General features: G+C 41.7%; 1 protein-coding gene across 2 annotated transcripts in view; it reads right to left on the bottom strand.

The window, feature by feature from the left end:
* Positions 1-21,518, bottom strand: part of DPP4 (dipeptidyl peptidase 4) — a 71,501-nt gene that overhangs the window by 20,578 nt on the left and 29,405 nt on the right. For both annotated transcript variants that reach the window (XM_017664383.3, XM_017664375.3), the window contains exons 10-19: positions 19,897-20,009; positions 11,947-12,082; positions 9,839-9,883; positions 7,659-7,766; positions 7,324-7,391; positions 6,351-6,404; positions 5,873-5,994; positions 4,126-4,173; positions 3,779-3,877; positions 1,164-1,233 (exon numbers count right to left, since the gene is read on the bottom strand). In XM_017664383.3, coding sequence (XP_017519872.2) covers positions 1,164-1,233; positions 3,779-3,877; positions 4,126-4,173; positions 5,873-5,994; positions 6,351-6,404; positions 7,324-7,391; positions 7,659-7,766; positions 9,839-9,883; positions 11,947-12,082; positions 19,897-20,009 — 863 coding nt within the window. The remainder of the gene's footprint in view (positions 1-1,163; positions 1,234-3,778; positions 3,878-4,125; positions 4,174-5,872; positions 5,995-6,350; positions 6,405-7,323; positions 7,392-7,658; positions 7,767-9,838; positions 9,884-11,946; positions 12,083-19,896; positions 20,010-21,518) is intronic.

A 21,518-nucleotide genomic window follows, 5' to 3' on the forward strand; every position in this document is an offset into this window, starting at 1 on the left:
GTTTCTTTAGGTTTCCTAATGAAGGGGAGGTCTAACCATTACTTACTGGGGAATCAAAGAAGATTCTTTCTTTAAAGGATCCTTTTTCAGTGTTGGGGCTAAAGCCTAAAGCAACTTAATGTCACTATAGTCAAAGTCAGGCTCAATGAGAATCAAATAGTACATCTGCAAATTTAAATAGTCGTCTCTGTCCTTGAGCTTTTGTTTATATGAAACTGTTCATATTTCTGATATGTATCTGATGCTAATATCTATACCCCTCCTTTTCTTTCTTTGTTCTAGTTACAACAGAAAACTGATGTCTCTGAGTTTCAGTTTTCTTTTCTCTATATAAAGGGCCCAACAGAACTCTCCACTTTGGTTTCCGTGTGAATGAAATAAGGCAAATTATCTGGCATGCAGCAGGCACCTAGCACACTGGTTTGTTTTGCTTTTAATAAAGGAAATGGGGCAAGCTAGGACAGGATGAGTGACATTGTGGCACTATGTGTGAGGTGAGGGCAATTTTAGAAGGATTAAAGTAAAAATATATTTCTAATAGTTATTAAAAATATTTTACAAAGATGCCATCTTCAGAATTTGCACTAATTCACATTTACTGCTCAAAGAGCTGTGATTCCAGAACTTTCTCTAAGACTTGAATAAGCTTGGATTATAATGAATAATTTCCTATCACATCTTCTCTTGACCAAAAAGGGGAATGGAAAATACCAGGCAGTGATATTTCAGGAACTAGAGGAAGAGACACCGGATGTCGTAATGAATCAGAGGCCACCAATGGGAGACGTTGGGCAAGTTGGAGGGTAAGGAAATTGTGAGAACTCTTCATGTCCATCTCTTGGTTCTTAAAATGTCCATGAAATGGGGACTTGAGAACTCCTTGGGAACTTTCTTGTAGTTCAGGGAAACAACTAAAAACAAAATCCATATGCCATGACCCAGGAGGAGTGCCTGCCTATCTTAGAAAGATGGCTAAAAACATAGATTTGGATTTGTGACCCTAAGTGGAAGTGGAAGATAGATATAGTTAAAACTGCTTCCCAGTGATTCAGGATGAGAGAAAGGATGCATTCAGTTTGATTTTTCAGTAAGCTGCGATGGGCAAAAAAATGTACGATGATACATGAGATTTGATAAATTGTTCTCTTCTCTTGAATACTTACACATCTATTAGTAGAGGATATTTCTTGAGTTTATCAAAATGGGGAGGCAAGATCATCTGATACCAAAGTTCTAAACAAACAGAAAGATCAATTAGTGATTAAGAACGATTCTTAGTGCATGATGGTGGTTTCTTATCTGTGTCAGTGAGAAGTCATATCTAGCACTTACAATTTGTTAAATTAGAACAGAACAAGAAAATGAACTGCTTGGTTTCAGCACGTTTTTAAGATTATAAATACATTCTCTTTCAGGTTAAAATACTAGTTAGAGCAATAAAGTTGTTTTTAATGTATCTATTAAATATACTGGTGCCTTGAAAAATAAAAGGACATCTTAGAATTGCTAATGTCTTGTTTCTATGATTCCGTTCTCCAGCTCCTGATCTATATCTAGTTTGTTTATGGCTTATGTTTGAAGTTTTTCTCCAAAATGTTTTCCTCTTCTTGAATTTCCTTGAAGATGTTTAGGATTTTTAGTGGGCCCCAACTCTATTTTAAAATTCTGATTTAATAACATTTTTGTAATTCTTATTGCCATCCCAGACCGCAAAGCCGAGTTCCCATTTTCAGCTCTGCATTTCACAGAAGGAAATCAGGTTTACATGGAGCAAACTGTTGTGTACATTCTGTCTGATCCTCCAAGATCTGTTTAATTCTCTGTGCTTGATTTAACATCACTTTAATAGAATTTGTCCCTCAATAATGAACTGGTTTCCTTTGCCCTCAAATTCAGGATCAGTTAGACTAATAAATTAAAAAAAAAAAAGAGCAGGGGGCGGTTGTTCTATATTTTAATAAGATTATATCCAGTTTCAGTAAGTTTAACCTGTACAGAAAAAAATCCTTATCTCTAGTGCTGTTTCTTCTTTATATTAATCTTTCTTTTTGTCACAATTATTTTGAAGAAAATGGTTTAGCAGTAAAATCTTTATATAGGTAGATTTCTTTTCAACTTGTAAATTGCCAATTATTTTATGCTTTCTGATAACTTATATTTTATAAGAACAAAAATTGTAAGTCTCTATTAATTTCAATAAAATGTCAAACTGATATTGATCATGTTTTTAGTAAATAGGCCAAACCCACCACTTGATCTTTTGATCTGTTCTTTGTTCGAATATGCACAAGTTGTTTAGAAGTGTTTCAGTTCCACCTTTTTGAAGGTGCACAGTCTTTTCTATGGGGGGGGGGTGTCTTTCTAATTACCAGGCCCATTCCCTCTGCTCCCACAAGCCCTCCGTTCCTGGAGTTTGAAGGGTATATAATAAAATTCTGTTATTAAATCAGAATTTTAAAATAGAGTTGGGGCCCACTAAAAATCCTAAACATCTTCAAGGAAATTCAAAAATATAAAAATATTTATATTTTTATTGGTGTTTTTTTACCAAAGTCCTGTTCCCAGAGACACTTAACTTCCTTATGCCATTCCAAATAATGAAGTCCATTTTTTTGAGGGTATCTGGACATCCTGCAGCATTTTATCCAAAGCTGAATTGTCTTCCAGGACTCTTGAGTTCCCAACCAGACCCTCCATCTTTCACTCCATATCAGGATATCCATCCAATCATGTAGCTTCCTTGACCCCAAAACTTTCAGGGGCTTCTCACTGTTTACCAACTGAACTAGAATGTCACATGCCACTATTCAATGCCTTTTGTACGAGGCGGTCCAGTCAGCTCTCCAGAACCCTAAGCCCTTGCTGGTCACTCCTGATGCAAAGGCCAGCAGCACTGACAACACGAAGGAGCAGATTCCTGGCCCACCCGGGCTCTCTGGGTCAGAACATGCGCATGAGCAAGGTCCCCGGTGACTCCTGCGCACACTCAGTTTGAGCAGAGCTGCTCTAAGCTGTTCTGAGGTACTCCACGCTTCCCTGTGCTTTTCCTGCCATTAAATTAGATGAGTTGAATCTTTTCTATCATTATCCTATGTTAAAAAATAAATAAATAGATCAACCACGATGGAGTTCCCCTTCCCCTATGAGTTGTTAGCCCTTTGGAAAAAGCAAGCAAACAAATAAAAATGAACAAACACAAGATTTCCTACTCAAAGAAACCCCTTGTTCTTAGCACTCCCTGAGCACAGTCCATGATCAGGCCAGGACTAGGATAATCACAGTAGGGTGTGGGGGGCAGAAGTATAGGGGTCTGCGGAGGGGGGGGACTAGGTTAGGAAAACGTCAAGATTTCTCTCTGGAGACTTAAGTTTCAACATTTTATAGCCAACTTAATTTTCTTAATACAACCATCTCAGGTATTTTTTTTTGTCTCTTTGGGTTAAATGTTAAATGTATTAAAATACCAGTAAGTTTTACACACAAGTAATACTTAACAGTAGAATGGAGTAACTAATGGGATGAAACTGATTTTTGCAATAGTGCTTTTTAACCAAATGCTTTTCCCTTAACAGAGTAAATTTTACATAGAATGGTACTATATTTTCTAAAGAAAAGGATGTAAAACCAGCAGTTCTGTGACAGGGTACATCATCTAAAAATAACCTTAAATGAGAGTTAATATATAATAGAAAATGTATATTTTGAGACCAAGTTATCATATTTATATTTTTATTGGTGTTTTTATGCAAAGTCCTGTTCCCAGAGAAACTTAACTTACTTATGCCATTCCAAATAATGAAGTCCAGTTTTTTTGAGGGCATCTGGACATCCTGCAGCATTTTATCCAAAGCTGAATTGTCTTCCAGGACTCTGAGTTCTAAACAAATATGTGGGACAGCAGTCATTCGTTACAATGTGAGGAATTTGGATTGTGCAGAACAACGAGGTACAAATGAACAATTCACTGGGCACTGTATGTACTTCAGGTTATAAGCTTTGTGTCCCAGCTCATTGTTAAGTCAGTGACTCCAAAGTCAAAGAAAATCCTACAGCGCTAGGTACATGTTGGTCCTATTCACACACACTTTCCTAAGAAGCAAATGAAGGGTGAAATAGAGAAAATACCTTTATCATTGCTGCTGCTATGCAGAGTGTAGAGGGGCAGACCAGGGCCTGTTAACACAATCAGGGAAAAACATGTTTCAGATGAGGAAAAAAAAAGCCTATTTTTCAAAATCGCGTATTACCATTTAACTTTGACATAATTTTGATACCATTTAGCTTTGATATAATAAATGTCATAGTAGATAAGGGGCTTAATAAGTGTTAGCTGTTTCTCATTTTCCTTAAAAGTAAGTGCAATTTGGCTGTAAGAAGTATTACTAGAAAGTCACAGGGTGCGGCAGAATGAAACAGAAAATGAACCTCTGGACCTGCTGGGTGCGTTGGCACATTATCACCCCTGGCCCATTTCCTCATCTGCTAACTAAGCTGCGGGGACCCCAGGGGAGCTGCTAGGCTTCGCTGCCGCTGGTCCGCGAAGGCGGTACCCGCGCTCAGGCCCCGCCTCCCGGGGCGGAGCTCGCAGCCGCGGGCGGGGCGGTCACCCTCCGCGGCCGCCCCCCTACCTCGCGGCGGAGTCCCGGAGACGGGGCACATTTGCACAGAGCCTGACTTGGATAAGCGATTCCTTCCTGGCAAGCAAAAGTGTTTTTTTCACACGCACATATCCTCACTATTTATCCCAACTGTGGTCGTTGCAGAGAGGAAGGTAATGCACCGAAAAGCTTTTCGTGAGCTATTTAATTTTGATAAATTTGGATAATATTAATGGTCACACTTGATCAGAACCACAGTGAAGGCATTATCCAGCCCTGGGGTTGAACCCTGGTTTACCTGCTGTGTGATTTACAACATATCTATGCTTCAGTCACTTCACATATATAATGAGGATCATACGTGGTTTTCTTAAGGATCAAACAAGATCACGGATAGAAACATTTAGCCCAGCGCCTCGTATAAAACACATGAACAAGAAATGGTGACTAAAAACAGTCACAGTAAAAAGCCATGAAGAAAAAATTAATAATAGCTAAGAAAGTATGCTAGTAAAGAAAGATTCAGACAACTGGGTTATTTGGCAATGGGCAGTTCTTTCCAGAATATTCAGAATCTTTTTCTCATTTTGAGAAGTAATCTAGCATAGTGATTAGTGGAGGGCTTGGGAGGCAGAGGTGTGGATTTGAATTCTGTTGTGCCTCTTATTAGCCGTGTGACCTGTGGAAATCATGGCACCACTCCTTGCCCAGGTTTCCTCGTTTGCAATGAAGGTCACGGTAATAACTATAGCAACAGAAGATGGGGCAGTGAGCAGTTTGAGTGGCAGGCGCCACCCCAGACATCTTCTCAGTTAAAGTAGCAAGTGCATAAAATAATGATTAAAAAAATCCATAATACATGTGTATATGGGGATGACGTGCCTGTTATACATAAGCTCTGTGTGTGTGCATTTGTGTGTGTTTTCAGTCTAAAGCAAGCCATGCAAGTGTGTTGATTAGAAAGGGGAGGAAAGGAGGTGAACTCACCACTTGCATGTGAGTGAAGGGGTCTTATTTGATTTCAAGAACTCTGCAGATTCAAAAGGTGTGAACTGGGCAGGGCAGAAAAGAATGTTTCCCAAACCGGATGCAGAGAGGGATGGGAAGACAGAGCCAGAAAATGGAAAGAAGGTGGTTCAGAGAGAGCAGGATACATCAGCTGGTGAATGAGATGGGAGGGAGGGTATGCAGGCTGCAGAGACAGAGGAAGCTACCTCAGAGAGCCGGTGTGAGTAGCTGCCTCTGCTCTCCTTTCGCAGGCAGTTCACACTTACCTGAACATCTCAGCTGATAGTACTTCGCCTCTTTACTAAATGATACAGAATAGTACTGACACCTTTCTGTATTCAGCTCACAACTAAGGCACGTCACTTTTGTGTGGTCATTAAGTTGGATTCTGTAAAATCAATGGTGGAAATTAAGTGCTTGATGAGAGAGTAAATGAACGAAAGGAATTGAATAATGCCGTATTCTGGTTTAAAAGATATCAGATTGCCAAAACAATGCTCAAAAACTTTTTTGAAGGGTGAAAAAATATATGAATTAATTCATTATAGCCTCAAATGTCCCCTTGTTTGGAAATAAAACATCTAATAAAGTCATTCTCTTTTCCTGACACATGGAGGATTGATTTATAAAGGAATAAAAGGACTCATAGCAATTTCATTTAGGACAAGGCAGGAAAAAACCCCACAACCCAGAAATAATTCATCCACTAAAAAACTCAGGTCAACAACTTGATAGAGCTCTTACTTATAAAGATTTCTTCCTCCTGGCATTCCTTTATATTCATTACTAATGTAGTATCTGGGAAGAAAGCAAATGAAATATATATTAGTCACATTTTTCAGTAAGTCAAATACACTCCATTTAACTCAACACCAACCATTAGTGCATGCCCTTCCTTTATCTTACTCTCCTGTGCCCTCTTCCCTAAGAAGGCATTTCCCCCAACATCTCTAAATAGAAGAGTCTTTTTTTTTTAATAGACTGAACTATCTAAATGCAGGGATTGCTCCCTTAATTAAAGTTACAAGTAAAATCTCAGAAGAAGTCTTCTGGAAGAATATGACTGGACAAGTAGCCTGCAGTTGAGACCTTGTTTATCTATGCTGTTTTCCTTATTTTCTCTTATCATAACACAAACTACTAAGTGTCAGGAGTAGTGCCATCTTCCGAAGAGCAGCAGAACCACTTCTAAAGAGGACCCCTCAAACTGCTCTGGGCAGTGGCAAAATTCCTCCCATGTGAAACCAACAAACATTAGAAACTAAGATTCTAATGAAAAATAGCCCTCCCTTTCCCAAGTCAGGTGTGGAGGTTGACAGCCTCCACAACGCCTTCCATGTTCCAAAGAGTGAGGCCAAGATGTGGATGGATGAAATAGCCTCTCCAAGCCTTCCAAAAATTCACTGCCAGCTGAAATTTAACCAAATGCCCCTGAACATCAGTTCAGTGTTCCAAGATGTTAAAGAAAAAGAGGCTTCAGCTCTTCTAATGCAAAGCAGGTAAGAGCAAGAGGTAGAGCTGCTCGGTGGCGTGGAATCAAATCTGCGAAGCATATGTGAAAATCATTAAGGCTTCCGTATGTTAAAAAGCAAAAAGTACTGAACGCACTCCAAATAGACTGTTTTTTGTTTGTAGGAGATTTTTTCCCTATTTCTGGCCAAAGAGGGCATGATTATGACGAGTGTGTTCACATCCTGTCGATTCGCAGAATACTCACAGGTCGTCACTGGTAAGAGCTTCTATCCCGATGACTTCCCAGACTCCTTTTGTAATAAATGTGCAATTCTGATGGGATTTTTTACAAAGAGGCTTATTAGACTCTGATCAAAGTTAAGCAGAGGATTCAGTCATTTGTATCAAGAATTCAGATAATCTCTGGTCTTCTTCTTGGGTCTCTCCACCCCACCCACCTTACTCCAGACACCACCACCAGGAAATTTCAATTAGTCTGATTATTTGTATACATTGATCAACCTTGTCAAATGATTTCTATTCCAAGTTATTTTCATGAAAAGGAAATCAACCTGAAATAAAGTTTGTAAGAGTACTCACTTCCCTGTCTACTTGAAAATGGCAAATGTGTTTGTAGCCCTCTTTATTGCTGATGATCTTGTAGAAGCTATTGCCATCAGAGGTAAAATGAGGTTCCGAAGGCTTAAACTTGAAAATAATAGAAAACAGAAAGATCACATTAGAGCATGTGAGTCTCATCTCAGTACCAACTTTAGTTTTAAAAAAGTCCTACTAACACCTATGCTCAAAACCCATGCTTCATTTACTTGCCAAAGGAAACCTGAGTGTCTCAAAAGAAAAGTCCCCTTCTGGAGAATGCAGACAAAAAGATCTAAGTCCTAGGGAATTTTGTGTGCCGAGTAAATGATAGAACAAATGTAAAGAGGACACACAACACACAGTGGTGGTTATTGTCATTGGGTCTCTTCTCTCTGTGGAGGATAAAGCTATGACTTCTGGCTGAAAGTGTGCAAAAATTAACACGAGCCTTCAGTTTCCAGAAGTAAGTTTCCTCAATGTCACAGAAGTGCTTTCTTGAAGCACAGTATTACTTTTGACTGTTTCAGGCTGGAGATGGTCTGCAATTTGAGGGATTTTTTTTTTTCCCACTTGTTTTTTACACATACTTCTTTTCAAAGTCAGACTCAGAAAGTCTTTAACCATTTCTGGACTAGTTATTATAAGGAATGTCTGTTTTATATTTCGTATGGGAACCTTCATATATCATTTTTATTATAAGCCTTTTCATTTTGCTAAATAGGATCAACAGTTTAAAAAAAAGTTGTATGGAAATATAGAACAAAATTTCCATTTTTTACAGTTCGATAAAAGATCATTCTCAGAACATAATTAGTTTAAGCAGAAGAGTAGCTATCCCAGCCTGAAAGGAATATGTTGCTTTACGACTTCAATTTCCCTACTGCATTTGAGAGAAGGTAGGAGATGGTCTTTTAAAATTGTTGGTTCACTTCACCCTCGATGTTTCCTCTCTCATCAGCTCCCATTTTGGGAAGGAAGAAAAGTACTTACTTCTATTTAGTGATTCAAAGCGAATTCATTTATGGAGCAAGCTGAGGCGTGCAGTACACTTGGTGTTCTCATTACAGAGCTCTGAAACACATTCCCCTCTCTAGACCTGTGTTCACAGCCTTATCTTTTTAATACATTTCCCTGTTTCCCCTGGATGGAGTTGTGCCTAGTAGAAATGTGTGAAAAGTGGCATCTGTCTGGTTAAATACAGAGAGGAAAAAACATATTTTTTTTTCAAAGAGTCGTGAGGAAGTGTAGCGTGTCTCTTGCCATGGAGGAAACCACTTTTCATGTTGGCAAACCTCTTCCTTCTGCCCAATGAATGCCTGAAGGAAAAGGACGTGTGAGTGCGATCCGAGCTCCAAGTCCAGCTGGAGGGGTGCTGTTTCTGGACCAAGGGGCCTCACCTCTAGGCCCCAAGAGATGTGAAATCTTTACATTTCTCTGTGTCACTTTGTTTTTCTCTTAAAGAGGGCTTAATAGAAATGATCATAAGAATTAGGTGGGATTCATTCCTCATCTTTCCCATGAGATGCCATGATGGCTGGAGTTCATTCATTGACTTGCTTCATTCCACCGTCTTGCAGCCACGTGTAAGGTGGTGATTCTGCCCAAGGTACAGAGCAGTGGGAGTGCAAGCTTAAGAAGTCCCTGAGGGTCACTGCTTTTTTGGATGAAGCTATGCATCTGGGGTCTAGTAAAGTGCAAACCCACATGAGTATGTTTTCCTCCAAAGAGAGGTGCATAGCGGTGCGGTGTGTGTGCCGCTGATTTTCTGCTGAATATCATCATATTTCCTTATGCATTAGTGCAGGCTTTGGCTAGAAACTGTGTTTTTTGCCTCTGAAGCACAGAACTTCAAATATAGGGTCAAGTAGCACACCTGGCATCTTGGCTGCCTTTCAGCAACTGTGGCTTTATAACTTTCCAGGAGTTACAGTTGGCCTAGAGTGTCTTTGGTTTTGTTTGACCTTCTTTTGATTTTTCACTTTCCTTTTATTCTTTCCAAATGAGCATGTCATATATTCTCTACAAAAAGATAGCTCTACAGGAAGCATTTAAATATTTTGAGTAAAAAGTCAACTAATATCTCTATTAATAATAAGTAATATGGGGATATATCTGTATATTAAATAGCTCTGAGTATCTGATCCATATTATAAGGAATCCCATAGCTCTTAAACACTTACTCTTCCAACCCAGCCAGTGGTACTGCTTTCGATGTGTTGCTGTCTCTGGGGGTGGGAAAATACAAAGGTGGTGTTTCAAAGAGAAGTAAGGCATGAATTGCATTCTTTAGCTGCAATTTGTGGTAAGATAAACAAAATCATACTTGAAACAATGAAAAACTATCTCCATTTATACATTTATATTTATGTTAGTAATTTGTATAGAATTACATTTATAATGATCAAGTACTTCTTTTGCACAGAGCCCTGTCCTGGGCCCTGGAAGCTCTGCCAGCATGTTTAATTCAACACGTACAGAACTGAACACGATGTTCTTATCTTTCCTCCATCTCCCCCAGCTTGTTCGTACTCCTTCATTCTCCTCCAGGCCAGTGGCGCCATTCACCCAAGCCAGAGATCTGGGGACCATTCTAGACGCCTGCTCTTCCCGCAGCAGCGCTGATCCCATCAGCCGGGTCTTTGGCTCCTGCTGCCCTTCGCCACTACACTGCCTACATTCACATCCCCCTCATGTTTCACTTGGTCCACTGTCCTGATCACCTGGTTGGAGCCCCTGCTGCTCTTCTCTCCTTCCATTCTGCTCTCTGCCCAGCTCACACCCCAGCTGACCTCATCTGACAACACAGAGTTCTATTTCCTTATGAGCCTCTCTGATTCAAAACCTTGAAATAGCCCCCCATTCTTCCAATATGAGTCCCAACACCTCACTCACAATGGCACCTGAGCCTTAGCCTATCTCTAACCCCGGTTCTTACCATAGGGCCTCTGCCCAGCCCCAGTCCTCTGTGCCCCGAGACCCTGCATGCTGGAAGTGTTCACACTGGATGCCTCTGCACAGCCTCCGCTCCTGGGGTCCTTGTGCTTTATCTGCCCAGCATCTAGCACCTTCTCTGAGACTGCTGCAGGCCTCTCTCATCCCACTGTGCCCACCCCCACTTGAATTCACCTTCTTATACCTTGAGTTCCCTCTTACCTTGCTTATATCTTTCTAGGGCACAATATCCTGATATTAGGAGGGTTTATTAGGAAGGAAGTAAAGAGCTTGGGTTTTTTTATTTGGATTCTTGCTCTCATGTGACCTAAGCAAGCTCCTTTACCTGACTGAGCCTCAGTCTCTACAATGTCTGGCTACTGTGAGCTTTAAAGAAATGGTAACTACTTCTATTGATTTCATTTTGGGGACAAGCATGCTAATTCATTTTTTTTTTTTTTAATATCCAGAGCTATGCTCAAAGCTTGCAATGTAACAGGTATTAAATGTTTGCTGCATAAATAAATGAGTGAGTGAATCAAGGTACAGGTGTCCAGGCTTTCTGATATGAGAATCTGCTCTGTGGCCAACCAGGATGGGAGCAGGGAGAGGAGGTGTGTAGACGCGGAGCCTATGACCAGGAAGGGCTTGTGCAGGTATCCTTGACACGTACTAGTAAACCTTCCCCAGGCTCTACCCTTCCTGGGGCTGCTGGCTCCCACCAGGGCTTTAATTCAGACCCACCAGCTTGGCTGGATCTTGTGGTCTCTTGGCTGGAACCCCTCCGCCACCTCAAGGATGGAGTAGTACCTGCCTTTACCTTCATGTGGCCACCCTCTCCGCTGGGTAGCTATCTCCTTACATTCTGAAGTTGTTTACTGCTTAAAGAGAGTTCCTCTGGTATGGTAATAATTTGTGGCTGCTTGATATTTGTTTTGTTTCCTATATACTCAGCCAATTGTTCCTCACACACTGTGTTTTCTCTGTTGAAACACACTGCATTGGCCTTGTGGTCCCTGGCCCTCTTGGACTTCTTGAAATTTGCCATCAAATTATATCTTCTGGATTTCCCATCACTGCCACCGCCCCACCCTCCCCACCCCCAATCCCAGGTGATAGTATCCACAACCAGACAGGGTCCCTGACCAGTGAGCGAAGGTGAAATAAAATACCACCAGATAGCTGATGATCTTCAAGCCAGTCAAGACGTACCCACTGCTGCAGGGTCAGGCATAGAGTCAGAAAGAACAGAAGCTCAAACTTCATTTTCTGATTCCCAGTTAGTTGTGTCCCTGTTTTCACCCAGCCCTCGGATCACATGCAGCGTTAGAAGCAGCACATGCCCATGCGACCTTACCACGTGGGAAGCCCATCTGCCAGTGGGCTTATCGTAGTCACAGATCGCCAGGACTGAGTAGTTCTGAATCCTCCGGAGCCACTGCAAAGAAATCCTTTCTTCGTTTACCCACGTCACATCACACAAGTAGTGATCCCTGGAAGGAAGGAAGGAAGAAAGGAAGGAAGGAAGGAAGGAGGGAGAATAATTATGTCCAGAACTTGGCCCAAATAGACATTTTACTCAATGAAATCAATCTTAATGGCAATATAATTTCAAATGGTTGCGGAAACCATTTAATGCTATAATGTTTATCCTTTCCTTAAAGCTTAAAGTGTAATTTAATTTTGAATGGAAATTAAAATATATCTAACAGGAAAAGCAGCAGCTAACATACAGTGGTGAGCACACATAAGGCACACCGCGTGGCTCAGGATTTTTTAAGTCCTTAACTTCACTGCCTTTGGCCGGTGCCAGGGGGTCTGGGGTGACATTTTCCCATCTCTTTTCTGCTGTCTTTAAGGAGCATTACAGTGAGGCCAGGGACACTGTTGAGATTCAAGTATTTTCTGGTAATTTGAAATGCTTCTCACAAAAACTCTTCCTTTTGGGGTGAAACTACAGCTGATCCTTGTCTCAACTTCATTTTGAAATGGGAAAAAAATTGACTCACATCTTTACCAACTTTGCATATCAAGCAGTTACATTATAAACAACTTTTCTCAAGAGTCAAAACATGAGCCATGTAAAGAAATTAGGGTACCTTTTGGTGTTTCTTTTTTAACATAAATTTATGCAAAAAGAAATTACCCTAGAGTGCGTCCTCTTCCAACACGTATCTTTACAAATTTTTGGAACTCCATTTTGATTTACAGCAAAACACATGGAATTGATAATTCACTTTTCTGCTAGTCTCCCCTAAATATTAGCTCTGGATAGTATATTTTATTTTATTTGCTCCCCCCGCCCCGGATTTTGTCTCCAGTGTCTGATCAAAGCCTTGCTCCCTTTTGTCAAGATTCCAGTGGAATTGTTGTTTGATCAAAGCCTTGCTCCCTGTTGTCAGGATTACAAAGGCATCATCGTTTCTTCCCCCTCCTTCCTGTTTGGCCCTATGGCCATTTCCCTCTTGTCATGCCAAATGCCCCCAGACACAACCTTGCCATTTCCTGCTTGGGCTGTGCCACCAGCTCCTCTGGTCCCTTTGCTCTCCTGGCTTGACTGCCAGCTCTCCCTGGCAGGGCTGCGGCTATCTTGCTCACTGGTTATCCCCCAGGGCCTCTTAGAACACCTGGCACAAAACAAACTCCCACTAAAATTCTCTGGAATGCTGCACACAGGCACAAACCCCAGCCTGTTCTTTCTGGCCTCAATAGCTGTGTCCTGCTTCAGAAATCACAGACCACTCCTTTCACAGATGCTAAATCAAATGACAAATATTTGATGGATCCAGTGCAGGGTAAAGCATTTCAAATCCTTCAAAACTTCACTACCCACCTTTTATCACTGCTTTAAGGCCCCCAGGGTACCTGAGCCTGCAGGCCGTCCTCACCACAGGTGCAGGTCCTAAGAGAAGACCAAACCCCTTCACCCGCAGCAAAGCATTACATTCCTGTAATCGGGGACTCCGCTCTGTTTCCGTCCTTCCTCTTGCTGTCCACCATTGAGTCTGCATGGCTGGTGCTCCATGAACAAGCGTGAGGTTTCCCAGCTGCCCACCTTTGTTCAGCCTGGCCTGCAGTCTGAAACGACTGCCATGCTCTCACTTCCTTAAGTCCTACTCAAATATCCCCTGTCCATGATGCTTTCCTGGAAAACCTCTCCTTCTTCACTGCGCTCACCAGACGTAAAGCATGTATGTCAGACTGTCAGGCTGCGGGTTGAGGGTGTGAATGCTTCTCTGCACGTACAGGAGCAAGGGTGCCTCGTCTAGCCTTACTCTTCTGCGTTGTACACAGGGCAGAGGCGTTAACTGAGAAAATGGGAAGGCAAGTTAATCTTACTGGGGGTAGGGAAGAAAGACAAAGGGAATGAAGAATGAAACTCAAGATAGAAAATGAAACTTGTGAAGTGAATTTTCTAGACCAGGGGTCAGAAAACTTGCTCTGTAAAGGGCCAGAGAGTAAATATTTTAAGCTTTTGGGGCCACATGTTTTCTGTCACAACAACTCAACTCTCTGTTTGCAGCACAAAAACCTCATGTAACCAGGTGAGTGCGGCTGCCTGCCGATGAAACACTCAGATTTGAAGTTCATGTAATTTTCACATGTCATGAAATAATATTCTTTTGATTTTTCTTCCCAACCATTCAAACATGTAAAAACCATTCTTACTTGCAAACTAGGCACAGAAGCAGGGGGTGGGTCTGGATTTGCCTGGTGGGCCCTGGTGTGCTAACCTCTGCTCTACGTCAGTAGCTCTTACTATTTTAGGTCAAAAACCTTTTGTAAATCTGATAAAAATCATGTGCCTCTCTTTACAGGGAAAGAAAAAAAAGAAAAGCCTTTCCACATACGTGCACACATTTTCCAAAGATTCTATGGGCATCAACTAGGAACAGCGGGTATAGCAACAGCCTTCCCCTTTTCTAAGGTGGCCTTGTTAGGGGAAGGGCTGGTAAGGGGGGAGAAGAAGAATCTTTAATAGGATTAGTGGGTCACCTGCACTAACTGCTTCATCTACTAAAAGCCATAAATTATACTCCGGGTTCAGAAATCAGCAGTAGAAAACATTGCATAATGGAATTTGGGAAGTCTGCCAGGAAACTCATGTGCATCTGGTGTCTTCCCTGCACATTTCTAGATCAAAGGTCAGAAACCTGTGTCCACTATCTTTGTCACTCTCTGCAGCCCAAGGTGTCCTCTGTGCCCTGGTTCACCAGCAAAGTGGAAAGGAAGTTTTGAATTCTTATATAAACATATTTCCCTTACAAATATAATTTCTCTTTAGAACTTGAAATTAGGGGAGACAGAATGTGGGTGTATAACCCAGCTGTGAACTGAGATCGTGCCGAGATGTCAGTGAGTCATGAAAAATTTATAGATAAAAGAACCAACAGCTCAATCCTATTTTTTTACCTGAAGGTTTAAATCTCCACTGAAGAATGCAGCAGCCCAGTTTGAAAAAGACATAAGCACCCCTATGTTTATTGCTGCACTGTTTACAATAGCCAAGGAATGGAAGCAACCTAAGTGTCCATCAGTAGCTGAATGGATAAAGAAGATATGGTACATATACACAATGGAATATTTTTCAGCCATAAGAAGAAAACAAATCCTACCATTTGCTACAACATGGATGGAGCTAGAGGGTATTATGCTCAGTGCAATAAGCCAGGCGGAGAAAGACAAGTACCAAATGATTTCACTCACATGTGGAGTATAAGAACAAAGAAAAAACTGAAGGAGCAAAACAGCAGTAGACTCACAGAACCCAAGAATGGACTAACAGTTACCAAAGGGAAAGGGACTGGGGAGGATGGGTGGGAAGGGAGGGATAAGGGGGAAAAAGGGGCATTACGATCAGCACACATTATGTGGCTGGGGGTGGGGCACAGGGAAGGCAGTACAGCACAGTACAGAGAAGACAAGTAGTGATTCTATAGCATCTTACTACGCTGATGGACAGTGACTGTAGTGGGGTATGTGGTGGGGACTTGATAATAGGGGAATCTAGTAACCATTATGTTGCTCATGTAATTGTACATTAATGATAACAAAATAAAAAAAATCTCTACTGAAGACTGGAAAAGCCCAACAAACAGGATTATTAACTATCCTTTGTACTACATGCTTATTTTATTCTGTACTGATGGAGAGGCAAATACTGAGTAGACTTTGGTCAGGTAATGGTTGGGGGAGGGGTGGGAGGGCATTGGAACAGGCAGCCTGGCACAGACTATGTTAGACACAGTCATTCAACAAGCTCTGCTAGCTTCTGGGATGGGATTAGAATATTAAAGCAATGAGTCATTCCTGGATGTAATAAATATCCACACCCATGTGGAATCTACTATGTGCCAGGAACTGTGCAAAGTGCTTGACATAAAGTTTATGACCACTCTATTAGGTAGGAACCTACCTCAGAATTCATGTTTTGCAGCCAAGGAAAGGGAAGATTAGAGAGGTTAAGTAACTTGTTCAATGTCACACCCTGGAAAGTGGACCCGGATGGTTGGCATCAGATTTTCTGAAGTTGCTTCTTTGGTTGGGTCTCCACCCACCTGTCCAGTAAACCCTGCTAGCTGGCCTCATCCTCTTTGCTTCTTTTCAGGGATAAAATTCTTCACTCCACAAAGTATAGTTATTCCTAGAGTGTGTGTAAATGAAATAACTGAATTTTATGAAGCAAATCGTATTTGAATGCACTGGGAGACATGTGCTCGGAGAGTCGTACTACAGGGAATCCCTTTGTCAAGTGACTGTGGACTTGTGAAGAATAGGCATTTAATACATGTCTGTTGAGTGACATTAATTCCCCTAATTTGAGTAAATTTTTTTTTGTTATTAAGGACACTAAATTATGCATTACTAACTGGGAAGAATATTGGAGAGAAAACAGCTACTCAGAGTGACTGCAGACGGTGGAGTGATTAATTCAGTGAATCACCCAAGGAAGCGGGCGTTCCTCCAGTGGTGGCCATGGGCTCCACGCCACCTGCCACTCTGATAGGGATGCCAACCGTCCTGGGTGGTGAGGGACCACTGTGGAGCGGAACGGCAGGCTGAGATGGAGCAGGTCTGAGGCATCAGGAGCCACAGCATGTGCACTGTCACTCTGCCTTCTTTGTTGCAGGTGTCCCTAGCTTCCAGGGTATGTCAGTCTAGTTCCTCTATCTCTTGGGGGATGATTGCAGTCCTTGATGTCCCAACGTAAAGACAAAGGTCATCAACTGTTCAGAAGAGATATTTATTGCATCCCTTAGGAGCAAAAAGAATGGAGTGGATCGGGTCATGAGTGTGCTGGGCCCCCCAGCCATGTAGCAGATGTCGGGTGTGGTCACCTCAGCAGACCACACCCTCCCCAGTCCCCTAGCTTCAGACCACAGATCTTGCAGATGGCTGGGAGGAGGCAGAAAACAGAGATTGCTATGCAAAGTCATGTTGAAGGCCACCTTTGGTGCTGGCTATATAAACTTCTATTCCACACACACAAGTCACATGTAAAATGCACTTCATCCATCTATATGCATCAGTTTACCCATTCAGTCTACAAATACTGACTGGGCACTTGCTAGGTTCCGGGCATCCTGCTAGGCACTGGAGATATCATAAGATTGGCCCTGACCTGTGAAGCATGGCTCTAAATCAAGCAGTTAGCAGATTAATGCTTTTACATTATATTGTTTTCTCTCAAAGTTTTGAGCTCTCAAATTCTCATTATGAGTAGTTAATATAAGGAAACAGCCTAACAAATCTAATCAAGATAAGCTCTAAATCCATGAGGGTGGTGGGGAAGCTCTGGAGTCAAGTCAGGCTCAGATTGCTGGATTTGCAATTCCCTGTATGACACATTGTGGTGGGATTTCCAAAAACAATTCTTCGGTAAAATGCATTCAGTACACAATTCCCCAGTGAGTGAGGCAGACCTCACTGTCAGTGTGGTGTAAAGAATTACAAAGAACAAAGATGTACTGATTCATTCTGGGCAAAAATAAATCCTTAGAACTGCTGAAGTTTTCTGAGCTCAGCAATTCAAACTGTGCTTGCAGAGTGATTTTGATGTGGAGAAGATTCTCTCTCTTCATCTGTGAGATGGCCATATAAATGACACATAGAGAGTGTGGGGCAGTAAACGAGATCTGAGCAGGACACCAAGCACTGGAAACACACAGTACATTTTAACTCGATTATTCAAGTACCCTAGCCTGGCAGAGGCGGGCCTCTCTCCTACCCCCAGCTCCCATGGTGACTTGCTGTGTGACCTTGAGTAAATGGGTTTACCTTTCTGAGCCTCAGTTTTCCCATAGGTGTCTCACAGGGATGTTCTGAGTGTTTCCTGGAACCCCTGCAGGTTCTAACTTCTTGAGACTCCTGAGAGAGGGGAGGGAACCAGAACTAGGCCGCAGCCTACGTAGCACTCCTGTGTTTGTTACCTGCCACTTCCCTTCTGTTATACTTCATTTGAACAAAGGTTTCTGGGTCTTTAAAAAAAATCTGTAAACCACTGGTGAAGTCTAAAGCCCCTTCCAGGCCAGACATTTCTCAGAGCAGGAGCGCATGGCTCACCCTGCCTATAGACGTATATGGGTTGTAGACCAAGAGGTCACACCAGGCCTTGCTGCTCTGTGCCTGGCCAGCCCTGGGCCTTCACTCGCTCTGTGTTCCTTCCACTGCAGCGCTCTGCTGGAAGCCCCCTGTTTCACCCGCACCCCCTCCAGGATGCTTTCTTTGATCCCCAGGGTCATGGAAATCCCGTCTCCCTCTCCTCAGAATGCCTGCAGCCTTTGGCTTATGTCTCTGTCATACTCGCTTTTGGAGTCACTCACAGTGTGGTATATCCTCTACCTGATCATAGCTGCTCACTGTAGAGCGCTCAGCTCCACAGACATTTTAGTACAGTGGGCATTCAGCCAATGCTGATTGAAGACATGGCTGGATGGCACCTAACAGCACACATGAGAGCCTCTGGGCAAATTTCTGTATCCTTGCACAAACTCAGCAAAATAAGTATTTTTTAATTTACTGATAACTGATTTTCCTCCAGAATGACTATGTTAATACAGATATTTCTAACCAAGTTTGGTGCATTAGTAACCACAGAGCCTAGCCTACAGCATGCAAGCTGTAGCAAATGTGACCCTGTGGAGGAGGAGGATGCTTCCGTACTGCTCTGATGACAACTTCAGGGATCTGAGCGCACCAGCTGCATTCACAGAGCAGGGGGAGCCCCTGGGAGAGGGCTTCGGAGCTTTGCCTTTCAAGTCAGAGAGACAGGTTTGAATACAGATGCTACTCAGTCATTGTCTTAAGCTCTAGACCTCATTTTCTAATCTCCAAACAGGCATGTAATAATAATTTTAGAAAGAGAGAGTGACTTCAAAGATTAATAAGATAAAGCATGTAATAATGCCCTGTGTCTGGTACATAGCGAATGCTCAAAATACTAGTTATTATTTAAAAGTTAACAACAAAACCAATGTGAGTAACAGAAATGAGTGGAGAGCAACTTGGTAGCCATAAATTTCATGCAATATTGTAGTTAATCTTTACGGGAAAATAAGAGGAGCCTGAGGGTACTCAATGGCAGCATTTCAGATCATCAAGGATTATTTAAATAGTGACATCCTGAAGCACATCGGTGTCACAGAGCTCCTTAAATCTGGTCCATAGTTTATCTGAATTTCTGTAGTTCTTACAAGGACGTGCAAAGCCCTGTGCGATCAGAACCTGCTCCTATCCCTCCCCTCTCCACACAGAAGACTCTGGTCACTGTGGCCTCCTCCACGCCCTCTAAGGCACCAAGCATGTTCCCTCTGCTCGGTCTTTGCATTTGCTCTTCGTCTGCCCAGATATTGTGCCCCCAGCTATGCGTGTGACTAGAGGCCCTTATTTTTTCATGTCGCTGCTCACAGGTCATCTCATCAGGGAGTGTTTCCCTGAACTCCGCCACCATCACCATCACCTTTGCCTTGCTTTGGTTGTCTTCACAACCGCTGGCACCACCTGCAATTATGTATCTTTGATTACCTGAATGTTTTTGGCCTCCTCAACTTTGAGTGTAGGCTCCATGACACCAGGGACTCTGGGTGGGCTCTGCATTCACCATGCAGCCCCATCACTGGATGCTCAGCATGCAGACATGACATGGGTGCTCAACCAACTGGTTGAATGAAGGAATGAATGGCTTCCTGCCCAGGTGGCACAATGGAATGCTACCACTGATGCTACCATTCACTTTTTAAATGTCCTTTGTGGTAGCTGGCAGCTGTGACACTATTTACAACCCAAGAATTTAGGTCAAGAGTCTTACCCTATTAACACAGAAGCTGGAGGAACGACTTGTACAGAAGTTGCATTGGCCGTTGAGTTGAGAAAGTCAGTATTTACAACAAATAACTTTACAGTTGGATTCGCAGCTCCTGCCTATGAAAAAACAATCCTTGAATTGGTATTGGCAAAAAATATAACATCATTGCACAAGTTTGAAACTACAAAAATGTCTACATTGCAGCCATAAGATTATAACAATCAGGCACAAACAATTTAATAGAGATAAAATGAACATAAGGGAAAATCATGAAAAGCCACGTTTTGGTGTTCAGGTAGAAACTTACATGTGTGTATATATGTGTGTGTGTGTGTGTATACATATATATATGTGATGTGAAGGCCAAAACATTCCTTTTAAATAATAAATATTGGTAATTTACATACTTGAGCAAACAAAAATAAGCTTCTTAAAATCAGTTCTATTATTTTTCAAATACACCCTGACGCCAGAAGATAAAATGTGTGATGATTGACAGCTAGAGAGAATACCTTGGGTTCATTCAGCAAAGACACAATCCACAGGAAAACTAGTTTACCTCAACCAAGAGCCAGTAATGCTACTTAGGGAGCTATTATTTCCACTCCAAATTCAGATTCACCATGTTGGATCTTTGCAATCAATATTATAACAGAAATCTATAAAACCTCTTTATATATACACATTGATCTTCGATCGACAAATTAGTTAGAAATAATATAAAATTTAAATGCGGATATTTAAGGTTTGTGGAGTTTTTGCCAGTTTCACTCATCAAAAAAAATGTTCCATCTCCATTTTCAGTCTCTAATCTTTTTTTTTCCTCTTAACTTTCTCTGTCTTCCTAAAATGGCAGTTCTTCATAAAGCAAATTGAGTGAGTTGTTAAAATTAAAATTCATTTTCCAAAACTGCTTACAGCAAAAACACTTTGCTGTTAGGTGTTCCTACAGATGATACTGCAGCCATTGTTATTATACTAGGTGAGGAAACCTGGTCCCCTTCCATAGCCTCCTCCTCCTCAGCTAATGCCGCTTGATAAAGCTCTTCAATTTTTATAGACTTGCACCTTGGAGGGAAGAACAGCCTTGAAAACCAAAACGTGACGCTGTTATTCCAAATGTAGGGCGGGTGACATTTACATTAGTGTCAAATCTATAATAGAATCACTAAAACTAGTCATGTATCCATTAATTATAGATCTGTCATTAATGTACCTATAATCATGCATCCACAATATACCCTGATATATAACCAAGCTTTTCAACTTCATCTAGGGCACATTCCACCTTTTACAAATGAGATGGGTTGTGATTCAGTTACAGCCTCTCTTTTCCTCCATTCAAACATTTTCATCCCCCCTACCTCTTTCAAAAGCATTTTCCCCATCTTTTTCAGCTTGTCATTCCTCAAAGTTTTTGGAGAAATTACAAAACCTTAAATCACACTCTTTCCTGGGATAATAAAAATACTTTAAAATTGCCAGATGCTGTTGACTTCAGAAAGAGTAATCACAGCAAGCTGTTGAAGAGAGACTGACAATATTTTCATTAGCAGGAAAGGATTAAATGAAACCATTCTTTTCCCATCAAATCACAGAACTACTACATGGGTAGGAGCACAGAC

The sequence above is a fragment of the Manis javanica genome, chromosome 7 (genome assembly GCF_040802235.1).
Source record: "Manis javanica isolate MJ-LG chromosome 7, MJ_LKY, whole genome shotgun sequence".
NCBI lineage: Eukaryota > Metazoa > Chordata > Mammalia > Pholidota > Manidae > Manis > Manis javanica.